Source organism: Puntigrus tetrazona, chromosome 13 (assembly GCF_018831695.1).
Source record: "Puntigrus tetrazona isolate hp1 chromosome 13, ASM1883169v1, whole genome shotgun sequence".
In the NCBI taxonomy this organism is placed as follows: Eukaryota; Metazoa; Chordata; class Actinopteri; order Cypriniformes; family Cyprinidae; genus Puntigrus; species Puntigrus tetrazona.
In genome coordinates, this window is record NC_056711.1 from 13,585,333 (window position 1) to 13,600,427 (window position 15,095).

At 36.2% G+C, this 15,095-nt stretch overlaps 1 protein-coding gene across 1 annotated transcript in view; it reads left to right on the forward strand.

Moving 5' to 3' along the window:
* Positions 1-15,095, forward strand: part of wdr27 (WD repeat domain 27) — a 36,048-nt gene that overhangs the window by 4,107 nt on the left and 16,846 nt on the right. The window contains exons 11-22 of the mRNA XM_043255050.1: positions 152-210; positions 522-655; positions 916-989; positions 3,393-3,474; positions 4,208-4,279; positions 4,381-4,490; positions 5,058-5,147; positions 5,722-5,843; positions 6,974-7,107; positions 7,681-7,778; positions 8,039-8,160; positions 10,772-10,869. Coding sequence (XP_043110985.1) covers positions 152-210; positions 522-655; positions 916-989; positions 3,393-3,474; positions 4,208-4,279; positions 4,381-4,490; positions 5,058-5,147; positions 5,722-5,843; positions 6,974-7,107; positions 7,681-7,778; positions 8,039-8,160; positions 10,772-10,869 — 1,195 coding nt within the window. The remainder of the gene's footprint in view (positions 1-151; positions 211-521; positions 656-915; positions 990-3,392; positions 3,475-4,207; positions 4,280-4,380; positions 4,491-5,057; positions 5,148-5,721; positions 5,844-6,973; positions 7,108-7,680; positions 7,779-8,038; positions 8,161-10,771; positions 10,870-15,095) is intronic.

Sequence of the window (15,095 nt, forward strand, 5' to 3'; positions counted from 1 at the left end):
TTGTCTGTTTTTCTGAAGAGGAATGACTGTTTAGTTTTCAAATGTACTAATTATTCCTGGTTTACCACTAATTTATTCCAAATCAAGTTTCCCTGTTTTTGTTGGGGGTTTTTTATATTTTAAATAATAAGTGGCTTTTTTTTTCTTACAGGTGACCTAAGTATTTCAATGGCAGGGTCATGGGCCATCTCTAATGAACTTGGTGGCAATGTAAGTATTGTGCTAAACTTTTCATGTCTGTACATCCGTGCAATATGTATACAAACACAATATTGTAGATACAGTATTCTACTTTTAAAGATCCGTATCGTTAACCTTAAGCCGCTTTAGAGTTCACATGTATAGCACCTTTGGTATTTTTACAGCCCTGTAATTAGCAGTTTATGGTTTCACAAAGCCAGGATTATTTAAGATGTAAAGCTTTTACAAGGTTTGGCTGCGGTTTGCATTCTGGGAGGAAAGTGGTCTGTGTGAGACAGTTTAACATGAGGACTACCCTCCGCTTTTCTCTTTCCTCATAGATGTGTTGCTTGGTGACTTCTCTCTTTGGGACTTCAGTAGCCCTTTTAGAGGTTAATCGTGCCAGACTGGATGAGCTCTGCTTTAGCATGGCAACGGGGCTCTCTGTGAATGAACAACTTTCAGCTGTGCCCAGGTAACAAACATTCATCTTTCTCATCTCTATCAGGCCAGGTGATGCTTGGATTTAGTATGTGCAGGGTGTCATTTTGAGCACCATCCAAGAGTAATTTAATCAGTTCTTGATTTTAGGCAGAATTATCTAAAGTAGACGTATTGTCTGTTATAGACTGTTAACCTTATTCTTGATGATTCAACTACCACAATGGAAAATGCTGTATTTTATTATTTCCAGTAATAGAAGTCTATTTATGTTGTTTTTTCCTCTATATTCAGTTCTCCTCTGATGACTATGTCCCCTCTGAATGCTGAGCTGGCAAAACGTGGCCCAAAACCTCAGAGAAAAATCGGTTGGAGTTTACAAAACCACACACGCACACTTTTTGTTGCCAAAGAAAAAAAAAACACCTTTGGATTAACTATAGCTTTTTAATATCATTGACACCCCCCATGGTAATATTTATGATGCTGACTCGTTACTGTCCAAGTTAATGTTTCGGGCTTTGCAGAGGTCTGTACCACATTATAGCTTTTCAAGAGAAAGTTGTTTTTAGGCACGGCAGAATTTCTTATATACTATAATTAGGAATACTTTCAAAATACATGGAAATTAAACTGTTACTCTTTATAAAAATGTCTGATGCCATTTGGTGGCTGAGGTCACAAAGATAAAGGGTTTTGATAACCACAGAGTGAGGAGACCAGGCACAGACCATATCACAAAAACTAAATCAAAATGTAATTTATTTTCTTAACACCTGATCTTGTTTTTCGTTTTCATGACTCATTTACATTGCATATGCTTCCAAAGACAAAAAATTTACCCATTTGAACTAAAAGCTACACTACCATTCAAAAGATTGGTAAGATCCTTTTGCGTTGATGTTTTTGAAAGAAGTCTCTTATTCGGAAAAGTATAAAATGTTATAGCCCACACACTAACTTATGGTAGTATCCCTAAATCTAAACAGAAAGAAGGAATTACAATATAATTTTTAGACCTTTTGCATTTCCTTGTATACATGCAGACACTTTTTTGCCTTTTGAGTGTATTTAAACTGTATAATAATTTTATTATTATTATTTATTTATAATTTTTTTTTTATTCGTTTGTGTCTCATGGATGTAAAAGCAATCAATCATCATTATTTCTCTTCTCTCTCCTTTAATGGAGGCTCTTCTTTCATCTCCAACTGGGCATTATTTCTCTTCTTTACTAGAGTTACACATCCTCAGAGATTTAAATTTATTCCATAGCTTTTTCTGGGGCCTAAGTCAATACCATAACTAGGACAACTCATTTTCTTCATACTGCTGGTATTGGACAAGGACTTATAGCCGGGATACAGCAGTTTAGGGTCTGTGATTGAAGGTCTGATAACAGGCTGATCTCAGAACAGTCTGACATATTCGTGAATAATGGGTTATGTCAGGATGTGGTTTGTTGACAATGAGCAGAAGCTGCTATCTCTCTTCAATATACTGTTTCAGTAATTTTTGCCAATGCAAACTTATTATCGGGATAATTTGGGATACCACAGTAACTGTAGTATTATCTATGAAAGAATACATGATTTCTTACTGATTGATCTCATGACAGGAACTTTATATTGTCTAAAGTACATAGATGTTTTTTTCCCCAGTTGTGTTTGTAGTATCAGCCCTAATTTGTTTTAGTATTATTAAAGTAATTACAATAATGATTGTGCTCAATATATGGTGGAATTTAGTCAGCTCTCACAAAGGATTCTTGGCCCAGTCTTGCTTCAAGTCTGGTATCTTTTATTTTTAAATCGTTGGAGTTGTTTGGAAGTGTTTCCCAAGAAAACAGCAAAACCGAAAGACGTGAACTAAGTTCAAACCTCAAAAATAAATGGCATAATAATGAATTTTACAGATGTGATGTGTCCAGTCTTGCTCTTCGAGGGCCACTATATTGCAGAGTTTAGCTCTAGTCCTAACTAAACATACCAGAACCAGCTAATCAGCATTTTCAGGATTACTAGATACCATCAGGCAAGTGTCCTGGATTGAAAACTAAACTCAGCAGGGCACTGGCCCTCCAGGAGCAGCTTTGGAAAGCTCTGCTTTAGGAAGTAGTTGCATTTATTAGCCACTTTTCAGAATATACATTTCGTCTGTGGTTGGCAGGAGAACCATTTTTGGAAACGTGTGCATTAGTTTTAATGGAGCTGGAAAAAATGAGCTCACTAAAGTGAAGAATTCAGTTTTTCAGGTTGTATCATATAACATCTTTTTATTATAATATGACTTTCTGTTTGAATAAGTTTTTATTTGTGTAAATTGCATGTAAATGACCCTGAAAAAGGTATAATGTACAGTCAGCAGCTTAGTATAAATAAATAAACCTCAGATTGTGTGGATCCTGAAAGGATATATTTTACAGTAATGACAAGCTGATTGTACGGTATCGAGCTTTACCAAATAAATAAATATATAGGCATGAAATATGGTTTAAGTTAAAATTATTTCATTACATGATATAAGAGTCATGAAAATGGTGAAGGAAAAATAATAGTATGCCTCCAACGCTATAATTTAAAATAAGCTTGATATATTATCAGGAAAATGGTTTACGTGTGTAGTAATGTCACTGATATTATTATATCAAGCTTATATATTTATCAAATTATAGTGTTAGTGGTACATAATTACAATAGATGGGTAATGGTTAGACTGCATACAGACAAAGCTTAATTATGTGACCGACCCATTCTTTTTTTGTCTTCTAGGTGTGAGCTGTCAGAGTGTAAAGGATCAGCCTTTAGTTTTTCACACACAAGTGAAGTCATCAGGATATAATACAGCTCCTCAGTAAGTCAGTAGACCACACAGCAGTCTAACAAACTTTATGGTTTCAGGTTTACTTTCATATGGTTCACATGGTTTCAGGCTTTGACAATTGTAGAAATTGGTGAGTTAAATGCGCAACAGCGATTGTGAGGATTCAGTAACCCTGTTTAAATGTAACATTCTAACAACGTGTGAAATAAATCCCTTCAGTGTGCGTAATGAGAGTGTTAGACATGTATGGAATGCTGCATATGTCAAATTAACTAAATTAATCTTGTTCTATAGTTACAGAAACAATTACTCAGGCTGTGTGATGGTAGCCTTTTTAAACATGACTTAAAGTAAATGACACTTGAAGTAAAAAGAAATTATACTCACATCTAATATCTTCCATGATGTAACTTTGGTCGCTAGCATAATATTCATTTAAACACTATTTAATTCTGTTTCCATGGAGTGTACAGGCCTGCTTAGACTCACGTTACTGGTGTGCTTTATTTTTGCTATATTTTTTATTTAAATATTATGTACTGAATGTACAAGGAAACCTTGATGATGTCTGTCTTAGTAGAATTGCAGTCATCTTTACATAATTTTTGCTTCCAGGTCACTTTGGATAAAAGCGACTGCTGTGACTAAATGTTAATCTGCATCTAATATTAATCGTGTTGCTACATCTGCTTGTTACCAAGTCTATGAAAACTAGGATTTTCAGGAATAAGACTATAAGCTATAACATATATCTCTTTTATAGCAGGACCATGTTTAGACCAAAGACCAATGTTAAGAAGAACAGCAGTTCTGCCGCAACAACAAGCACAAATACGTATGTCTTCTGCCAGTTTCACTACAGAGTCTCAAGAATGCAGTAGTATTGAATAAGACAATTGTAGCTTGTGATGAAAACTATGCAATGTTTTTCAACAGCAAACGCCTTTTAAGTGAGTATCCTTCCCATTTTGAAGCACCATGTATGCCTTATGCTCACTTGACAGTTTCCACAACTTCAACCCCTCTCAGCTCTCTACAGTACTCAGGTGAGGAATAGTATGCTTACACTAGGCTTTAAACCTGTGAAATTTCTTTGTACTGCACAACCAGGAAATGCTCAACCAGAAATGGTCACACTGGATGACTTATTTTTAAAAGTTTATAAAATAACTAAATATAAAAATACATTAAAATGTCAAATCCATTAAACAAAAAACGTTTTGTTTCTGTTGTTATAAATGATCAGATTTCTAAACAGATTTCACCATTGTAGCACTGTAGTATCCCGCTGTAATTTAATTGGCTTAACTTTGCATAGCAAACAGTTTCTTTTCCAACTTTACGCACAATCAACAGCACTTAATAGCCATGGCTAACAATCATTTGCCTGTTGATTTGCCCATTTTTGGTCCTCCTGTGGTCTCACATAAAGACTCCATACTGTAGCACCAGCAGCTAACCAGAGTAGACTCCTGGAGTTAAACACAATAAAGTCATGTACAGCTGTTTTTAAGAGTGCTGTAGTTGTTATTTTAGAATTGCGCCTGAGGAGCATCGTTTTTAACTAATTATTCCTTCCTTTTTGATTGTTAACTTTCTATTTTTGTGTCTAGGAGATGGAAAGCAGATTGCGTGTGGTCTTGGAGACGGTTCTGTTTTGTTGTACAACTCTTCACTCACCAGCAACCCAGCTGTCTACACAGGTAGTGGGATAGCTTCAAATCTGTAGTGTTTATTTTTTATAAAATTCCTTTACTTGTCTCTTATTTCATTTCCTGAATGAGTGGCACCAAGGAATTGATTCAGTATTCGATTTTTGCCTGCCCTTCTGACAGCACTCGATACTGACAGCTGAAACTAACATTTGGGGAGTTCTGACTTTTGGAGGCCCTTTCTGTCCCTAAAATATATTTTTCCACTTTTTTCATTGGACTAATGGCCTGATATACTCACAACAATGTTCTTTTTTTATTCTTAGGGCTAAAAACCAGCAATTCCTTGTTATTGTACATCCCAATGCCACCCACAGAGCGGCATTAAGATGATTATATTAATACGTGCTACACATTTTTCTCTCAGTAACAAAATAAACAGCAGTTAAGAATATATCTGCCCACCTAACAGTCACGTAATTGCCACAGGCCAATGAATAAATGTATTAATCTGATTTAATATTTTAGAATCTTATATACCTGCCTGTACCTGTGTATTTATGGTATGGAAGTCTCTTGCAAGGTGCTAATTATTTTTTTTGCCTCTCTTGTTTTCTTTTTGCAGAGCACAGTAAGGCTGTGAACACAATATGCTGGAGTCACAGTAAGCGGTGGTTTTTGAGTACCTCTGAGGACCTCACCCTTTGCATCTGGACCGCAAATGCTTCTGAACCTGTTCTGACCATGGTAACGTATCAACAATTAAACCAAATATATTCCTTGCACTGACATGAGCAATTTAAAAAGCACTATTAGTTCTGAGCTTATGCAGTACCCACAATTATCGTCCTGCTTAGGGTGAACCAACAATAGAAGTAAGTGAAGAAAAGTTTTAAGATTCAAAAAATGAATTTGCATTTGAATGCGTAAGCCGGTGGGAAGTGTTTCTCTTGGCAGTGTTCCTCTTTTGGAACGTCAATGGCATCTGTGCAGGCCCCTGGTCAGCACATCAGTGCTCTAAACACTTGCAGACCTCTCCAAACCCTAATTTCCCTCTTTCCCAGAACCCCCAACACAACTAAAGTTGATTCAAATCAGTTTTCTTCAGTCACATTCTGGCTCAGCGTCTCTCTCTGGTGTCTTCCCACCCAACCCCCTAGACCTGTGCATCTGTGTGTGTATCTGGAGCCAAATATGACCCTATGCATCAGTGTTTGTGTCATTTATAATAAAGAGAAAATCCTGAGTCTGCAATAATAAACACAGCTACTTAATGTTGAAAGTGAGTATAAAAACATTTTAAATATTTTGGCTAGAAATACTCAAGTAAGCATACAAAATGTTCTGCTGGTAGCATAAACAGTAAAAACAATAAATAACAGTTACTAATAAGAATAATAATCCAAAAGTAGCATAATAAAAGCAGACTGCTTATTCTAATGTGGTGAAGATGGTAATGGAATACGCACTTCAACTGCACACATTTTGGGAGGCAAAAATGCTTTAAAAACCATGAAGCTAGAATGTACATACATTCACATACTTGTATACAATAAGTACATTAAATATCCAGTAGCAATCATATTCCACTCACCAAACTGTCTCTCTTTGACTTTCATTATTCTCATGTTATCTAGACAAAGAAACAACATTCCTCTATCCTCATCTATCTCTTCACACTCCATCTTTGGTAAAAAAACAAAAAAAAACTGAGTGACTGAGATTGTGATATTTTAAGCTGATATGGTGCTGAATTTTATGTGCTGTGACATGAATGCACTTAGCACTTATTTAAAGGCTATTAATAAACTGCAATGTTGATGTATCTTACTGACTGTCTGTTAATGCACTGTTTGTTTAACTTCATGGCTCTCCAGGGAGATGACCAGCTTGCAAAGCCTATCAGAAGTGCACAGTTTTATTATCTGGACAAGTTTTTACTGCTGGCGTCAGGATCAAATCTAATGCTGTACCTTTACCATCTGGACACCACGAAAGATGACATCAAGAGGTACAAGCAGTTAATAGACAATGAGCAAGTAACAAGAAACGCAGGGTGTTGCTGTACTTCTGCCAAAAGAAAGATTCAATTTCAAAGGCTATCAGATTTTAGGATGCCTCATCTAAAAAAGTCCTAATTTAAGCTGTAGCCAGACTTGTCTAATTTAACATCCTTCATATTCTAAGACAGGAAACTGTATAGAGTTTCTATATAGATTTTTTTGTCAATGTGAAATATGTCTTTGCTAGAGGAGTGAAGAGAGAAGAATCCCACTCTTTATACTGCTATATCTATATACAAGTGTTGGGGAATTCCTGGAAGCGATATATAGGAGACATCAGCCAGATATTGCACATAATATTCTGCTTATGATGGAACATCATCTGAAGAATAATTATGTGTTGAAACCTTTTTCAGGATTTTGTAGTGTGGTAGAAAATCTCTGCAAGCATATACTGCATTTTCCTTTTCTGTAAAACGGTCCATTTGTACAGTACGTTCACATTCATAGAAACAACTCAGAAATAAGTTTTTTATTTATGGAATGTGTTTAATAAAATTTTTCTCTTCATTTAATCACAGGTATAAGCAAAGAAGCAAGTCTAAATTGGCCAGTAAATTCAGCATGAAATCAGGAACGGACATAACTTCAATGTCGGCTATCAATGATTTCTACTCCTGTATCCTAAATTGGCTGACTATTAGGCTTTTTATAGTTCAACAATAGCTGAAGGTATCAGTGCATGAGCAGAACAATATTCCTGTTAACTATGAATAATACACATTTCCTTTCAGTGTAAATATTCAGAATATTTAGCATTTTCAATATTTTACATATAATAACACACACTTTCATATTTGTGAACAAACTCAATTTAAAGCATTTAAGCTTTTAGAAAGACAGGATGCAAAGTGTATGTCTTTAACTGCAATTTGTCAGATTTGGTCTTGGCTGCTGGCGCTGACCGCACCATTCAAGTGTTTGATATGAACCAGGGCTGTATGGCCGCTCAGATCCCCGATGTCCACTGTCGAGCTGTCCACCACCTCACCCAGAACAAGGTAAGGAATGAGAGAACATGATTTTGACTAGAATGTATTTTTTCCACCATTGCTCCTGATGGATCAATGTAACACTGAAGACTGGAGTAATGGCGGCTGAAATTCAGCATTGATGTTACGTTAATAAATTACATTTAAAAAGCATATTTAAATAGAAAGTTATTCAATCTTAATAATTGTTCACAATATTGTACTGCATTCATGATTAAATAAAAATCATGAAAACATATGATTAACCCCAAACTTTTGAACAGCAGCACAAAAAATCCTGTTTCACAACCAACTTTTTACTTCAACCCCGAACTTCATTCGTGACTTTCTTTACCATTTTAAAAACAATGCAGTGACACTCATGTGGCAGGGAGACAAGTACTGTTTCCACTCAGAATTTTCTGACCTCAGTGGTCATTTACAAGGTGCACACAACTCAATACTGGTGGTGACCCTTAAGCTACATCACTAAAATTGGAATTACAAACCACTTAAGCTGTTTGTGGTTAGTGTATGTATTTTTATTGTGAGGCTGGACTATGCTCTGGGTTTGTTGTAAACCCAAAGAAAGACGCTTTGCTTTTGACTCACTTTGCTTTTGGGTTAACCTCATATCCATGATGAAGTCACTTTCAGAAACAATACCAAGGAAATACTGACTGAGCCTACATCTTAAAGATAATTATAGTTAATGAAGCTGATTGTATGAGTTTTGTTTGCTGGGAAATCATACTGAGGGGAAAAGGGGCCCGTAGAGTACTAATAATACAGTCCGTTCCCAGATATTAGTTTATTCAGGCTGCTTTGAGTTTGAACAAGAGTTCAGCTTAGTCAGGAAGAAGTAGACAGTTCTGGATATAAGTTTAACCTCAACTTTAATGTGTGGCAACGTTGAAGGACGTTAAGGCAAAAGGACGGATTCAGCTTGTGTTGGAGTTGCTTAACAAATCCACTGTCCAAACCAAATTTTCTCTGCTCTTTGGCCCTCCTATCCTCCCATTATATAAGGCCTCTCCGAACGTTATGCAAGATATGATGTCTTCTTCTTTTAAGGATAAAAGTTCACTGTTTTACTTGGGACAATCCAAACCACAGTTGTGTGAGGTTTTCCAAGGTGGGCCTAAGTTGTAGGTCTCGCGTGTCTCATTTATCTTGCTCAGTATCTTGCTCGAAATCCCTCAGGTTTGCAGATTAGGATGGATACATGCAATAAGTTGAGGGAAGATCTGACTTAAGCCAGGCATGTTGGGTAAGCACATTCCATCTGTACAGGGTGATGTCTTACAAATAACTCAATACTGTCCCTTTGTATCTGTCAAATTTTGCTGGACCAACGTGGATTTCACCCTTCACCCTTGCAATCTGGTCCAGACTGTATTTATTTGATCAAAAAACAGCCATTACTCCAGGTATCGGTGTCATATCACCAATTTCTCATTTTTCCAATTATTCTAATGTGCCAATATGGTGCCACACAAAAGATAAAACCACTGGAAAAATGGTTGTGCTGCTTAATATTTTTGTAGAAATCATGCCACATCTTTTCAACATTCTTTGTAACAGTTTCACGAAGAGTCTTTAATTGTATGACGTGAGAGCAGTGTATCACGTGTTTTGCGTATTCATTGCCCCAGGTTCTCCCCAGTTTGAGAGGGTCAAATAAGATTAGTTGGGTACACAAGTGGACAGTGGACTGGATTAACTGATCTAACGCTGTATAATGGCTTTAGCTAGCAGGCACTCTCCCACGTTCCCGGAGCAGCCACTTTTCATACCAGCATACCAGCCTGCAGTCACGCTACACATTGTCTGCTGTACTTGTGAGTCTGATCTCTTCACAATAACACAACCTGGCTCTTACGTACATGTGGGATCCTCCAACAAGAAGCCCACGCATTAGAGACGCCTAGAGGGATCAAGAGAGCTGGGAATTCTTGCCAGCTATGAATGAGCTTACAACAAACCTTTTCTCTTCTCAGCTACTCTACATTCTCCACCATGGGCAACATGTTCCACTTTCTAAAGCCACATTCATAGAGAATATTTCTGATGAATGTCTTAATTGTGTGTGAGTAACCATGCAGGATACCTTAAACCATCTGTATTTGTGTTAGGGTGAGAGAGATGGTTTCTTCTGTCTTCCACAATGTATGACAAACATTTCCATTCTGTGGACTTTTTTGGCTTTTTGGTCTTCAGTTCTGGAAAGTCTGCACACTTTCAACATGCACGTGCAGAATCTCCCACAAGATTTGAGTCTCTTTTATGACTGGTCAACATGATAAATAAATACTTCAAATATTTACTTATTTAAATTTTATTTACTTTTATATGAATGCTTATATAAATGCAATGCTTTGATGCTTTAAACTAGATAAATGTCATCTAATTATTTTTCTTGCAATTGCAATTCATGTACATCTTTTCTATAAGTGAAATACATTTTATTTTTAAATATATTCAAACAGAAAACAATTATTTGAGACAATTATTTTTATGTCTAATTGTGGCCTTCTTAGTTATTAGCACGTTTGTCAATGTTTATCTATTAAGAATCTTTGATTTTTTGTTGTGCCGGTGTCCTTTGGTGTGACTCTTTTCTTTGTTTCTTTTATTACAGGGATCCGCGTTCTGCACACAGGCCTTGGAATCATACAATCTCTTCCTGAGCAGTGCAATAACAGATGGTCTGAAATTGTGGGACCTGCGCACTGCAAGGTAAATTGCAAAATATCTTTTGAAAAAGATGACAACGTTCCTGTGAAAAAGTAGCTAGCTGCAATGGCCTTCTGTGCACCGTGTGATGCTTAAACATACATTTTCAAGCCTTTACCTCACTAAAGCACTGATAACCTGTTCTTCAGAGAAGTGAGCAACGGTCAAATCCCGGGGTGTTTTATAGGCTTGTGGGATAGTACTATTACATAATGCCCATAAGATCGTTAAGATTAACCAGGATTAAGTCTGGTCAGAAAGGTCCATATATCATTTAAACTAACAATCCAAAATTTCCAGATTCTCTCAAAGCTAAGCCTTTGCCGGACCTCAGCCAAAAGGGCTTTGGAAAGAATTCTTTCTGTGCAGTTGACCTAACTGTAACTACTTTGCTTTAGCTGGACACTGAGTGAATACAGAAATGCTGTTTCTTTCACAGTTACCTCGCTAATCTCTGTAAAGCCATGTTAAATATATAGATAAATATATGCCGATGCCAAAGATATTTGAAAAATAAACCTGCTAAGAAATTCCAAAATTGAATCTTAATTCGATCAGTTCAAGTTCAAACTTAATTTAGTCCTTGTATAATTCAAGGTGACCATGTTTTCATATCCATTCGTCATTTATAATCTGTAGATCATCTTTTCATCCTCATGATGTTGCAATCACATATTTTCAGTGTGGAAAGTCTGAAACTTTCTTCACATATTCTGATTCCTGTAGTTTATGTCTCTGATTTAGTTTTGTTTCTTTCTCCATAGGACGACAGATTAGTTGAAAATGGGTTTTTCATCTTGATGTGTTTTCTCAATGTAGCAGTTTGCCAAAATTTGAACTCATTTCTGAACCCTCATGTATATTCTTTAAAAAACAATTTTTTTATGTTTTACAGAAGAAAGTGCTGTATGTCACATGGCTTTGAAAACAAACTAGGGAGAATAATGATGACAGTTTTTCCTTTCTGAGTGAAACATTGCTTTAAACGCGTAACGGTGGAAAAAGCATTTTGGACCTGTCTATCCTCCTATGAAAGGAGAAACAAAACTAGAACAGAGACAGCAAGTACAGGTACAGAAAAGTTCCAGACTCTGAACATATTTTTCTCCAAACTTAGTGATATTTTAAGTCTGTATAGATATTCTGCAGCCAATCCTCTCCATTTAGTTTAATTTACCTTATAAGAGTAGCAGAAGGAATAGATTAAATATATCTTGCTTTTCTTTTATTCTTGTGAAATGGTGTGAATTGCTTCTATACTTATACATCCTGCATCCTATTATGCTTGGAGATCTTCCTGCTCCTACTTTCAAACTCCAGAAAGTGTCAAATACCTTTTTCTTGCCTTGATAAATATTTGCACTAGTTCCAGGTCAGGTTCTGGTCAGGAGCACTTAACAACTTCATCTATCCATGCAGATACAGACAGCTTTAACGAAGCATGAATTCTCTGCTTTAAAATAAAGTTCGATATATTATGTAAACATACTGTAAGTTTCACAACTGACAGTTTCCTCCCCAAGGAGGTCTATAATATCTAGACACATCTATCCATTAGCTTACCCATTCATCTCAGTGGCAGTTTTTCTGCTGCTGCACGACCCCCCTGAAGTTCAGTTTTGCCATCTTTGCTCATGAGACCACAGAATGTCACATTAGCTGTAAAAACCATGTGACTGATCGCTCTGGAGTTACAGAAAAATGGTAGTGACTGGCCGAAACAACCATGCAGGACAGCGTATTCTTTCACTTCTCTGAAGGATTAGTTCCAGTGGAAAAGAGAAAGGAAAATTATGAAAAGAGAGGAAATCATGAAAAACACTTAAGACAGAATACTAAAGATAAATGCAGGTCAAACGCGGGAAACATGGACGGGAGCGTATGTGAGAATTAGTGACATCATTTGTCTGCAGTCATTGACAAACTGAGGTCTGGCAATGAATTCTTTCATCACAGGCCATTTTATGTGTATTTTTCCATTTTTCCAACGGCTGGCTCTTTTAACAGTGCTCCGACTTCAAGCACGTGAAATGGCTTTATCTCCCCCCAGACTTCATTTAAAACACAAGTGACATCATTCCACAGGCCAAGACAAAACCTTCAGCCAAAAGCCAAGGAGCTCTGGAAGACTTTCACCCTTCTCTGCTTATTCTGGGACTGTATGTTTTGCATATCACAATTAAAATGCTTCCTTGCAGGTATAAAATAGTACACTGAACTTCAGGCTAAGAGGGGAGCAGCAGCCCTGTGGATTTTGAGTTATGTATGAGAAATACTGGCAACAGATCCTGAAGTGCTTTCTAAAGGCTTTCTAAAAACTCTTTTCTGAAACATCACAGTGTCTTCAGCTAAACAGGAGGTCAAGGCACTGCTGGTGATACCCTGATTACTCAGTCAACACATGCTCAAAACCGTTTTTTGTGTTTGTAAATCCTCTTTAATAGATGCTGTCTATTTAAAAGCTTTGCTAGTGATTTATTACTAAGTTAGTGCTATTGGCAGTTTTAAGTTGAGTCGACTTGAAATGGCAATTAATTGGTAACACTTTATTTCAATAGGTCACTTTAGACATTATAACAGTAAGTAACTTTGCAACTACATGTCACCTAGCAGTCATTACAGTATTGTCAGACTGACTTCGTTCTGATTTTTAAAGGTGTCTGCAGGCTATGTCTCTGCTGGTTCTCCAGTTGGCATGATGTTCATTTCCGCTCTGGTGGTTGACTAAATGCGAAGAAAATATGTGGACTTTACACAATAAATTTGTTTATGCTTTCTTTTAAAGCATAATCTTTTCTGGTAATGAGAAGCAGATTAACCTGGCTTTCACAGGATGTGAATTCGAGACCCAAACCCTCAGAAAAGCACTCTAGATTCATAAAGGCGTGCAGAGCAATCAGATTGAACACAACAGCCAGATGCACTCATGTGATGAGCAAGAACCTCAGGCAATCTGTTCCATGATGTTTTTCTGTTCCTGTTGCAATGCAAAATATTTTGACCTTCACATTAATATCTCTTGAGTTGTCTGCTCATGTGCATGCCATAATTGTTGTTTGTTTGTTTAATTTGTTTTTATTGTATGCACAGAAACAGCATGCTTGGCAGTCTATGCAGTCTCATTAAACGAGTTAATTTATTATATGGTTGTGCTGTTCTGTAAAGGTTGATGATAGGAGGTGGACTAAATGTTATGGTTAGTATTAAATCACTTTATATGCCTATTTTGTGACTTTCTTAATGGCATAATGATCTTGTTAGGCACAAATCATAGGTTTATGTTTGTAAAAATGTTTGGGTTAAGCTAAGGGCAATTTCTCCTCTGTGCATTTTAAAATAGCAGTTTTTATAATGGTAGATGTTCAAAGTGCAGATCCTAAATTTTCAGCTAATTAACATATGCTTCTCACCCAATGGCAAATGGCAAACAATGATCCACAAAGCTGGGTGTCTTATGGCTTCTAAATCTATTTAAGTACTTTAAATATATAAACAAATTTCATTTCAAAATGGATCGCTGTGGACAATAAGTCAATGATAAACTAGTGTGTGTGTGTGTGTGTGTGTGTGTGTGTGTGTGTGTGTGTGTGTGTGTGTGTTTGTGTGTGTAAAAGTAATGGGCTATTATTATTGAGTAATGCCCAGTAGAATGATTGCTATAATCCAAAACATGGGAGAACCAATGAAATATTAATAACTGATTATATTGTAGTCATAAAAGTTTTTTTTTTTCTATGCATTTTTCACAAATAAAACCTATATACCATGATATGCTATAGTTTGCTTTTCCAAATAATTTTCTAGAATAAATACCTTAACTAAGTTGAATGTTTTGTTCTTTTTAATATAACATGCTCCTTATATTTTGAGGGTTCCAACTTGTAGACTCAATAAAAACAAATGTGCAAATATTCCCTCTTGTCATCACTACAAAAAATGCTTTTCTTAAATCAAAAAGGACTTTCTAGACAAGTAAATGTTATATAGTCTTGTTTTCAGATAAAACAAGTCAAAATTAGGTTTTTGCTTGCCCCAATGGCAGATTATTTTGCTTGTTCTAAAGAAACACTCTGACTTGTTTTTTCTTAAAAGTATCTGATTAAATCTAAGTAACAATAGCATTTTTTGCAGTGCATTTTGGGCACTACCTGGCCGTTTGTTTTAACACATTCAATACTTCATGGAGCACAATTTTTTGTTTAAGGATTGAATTCAGCATTTGTTTTGGG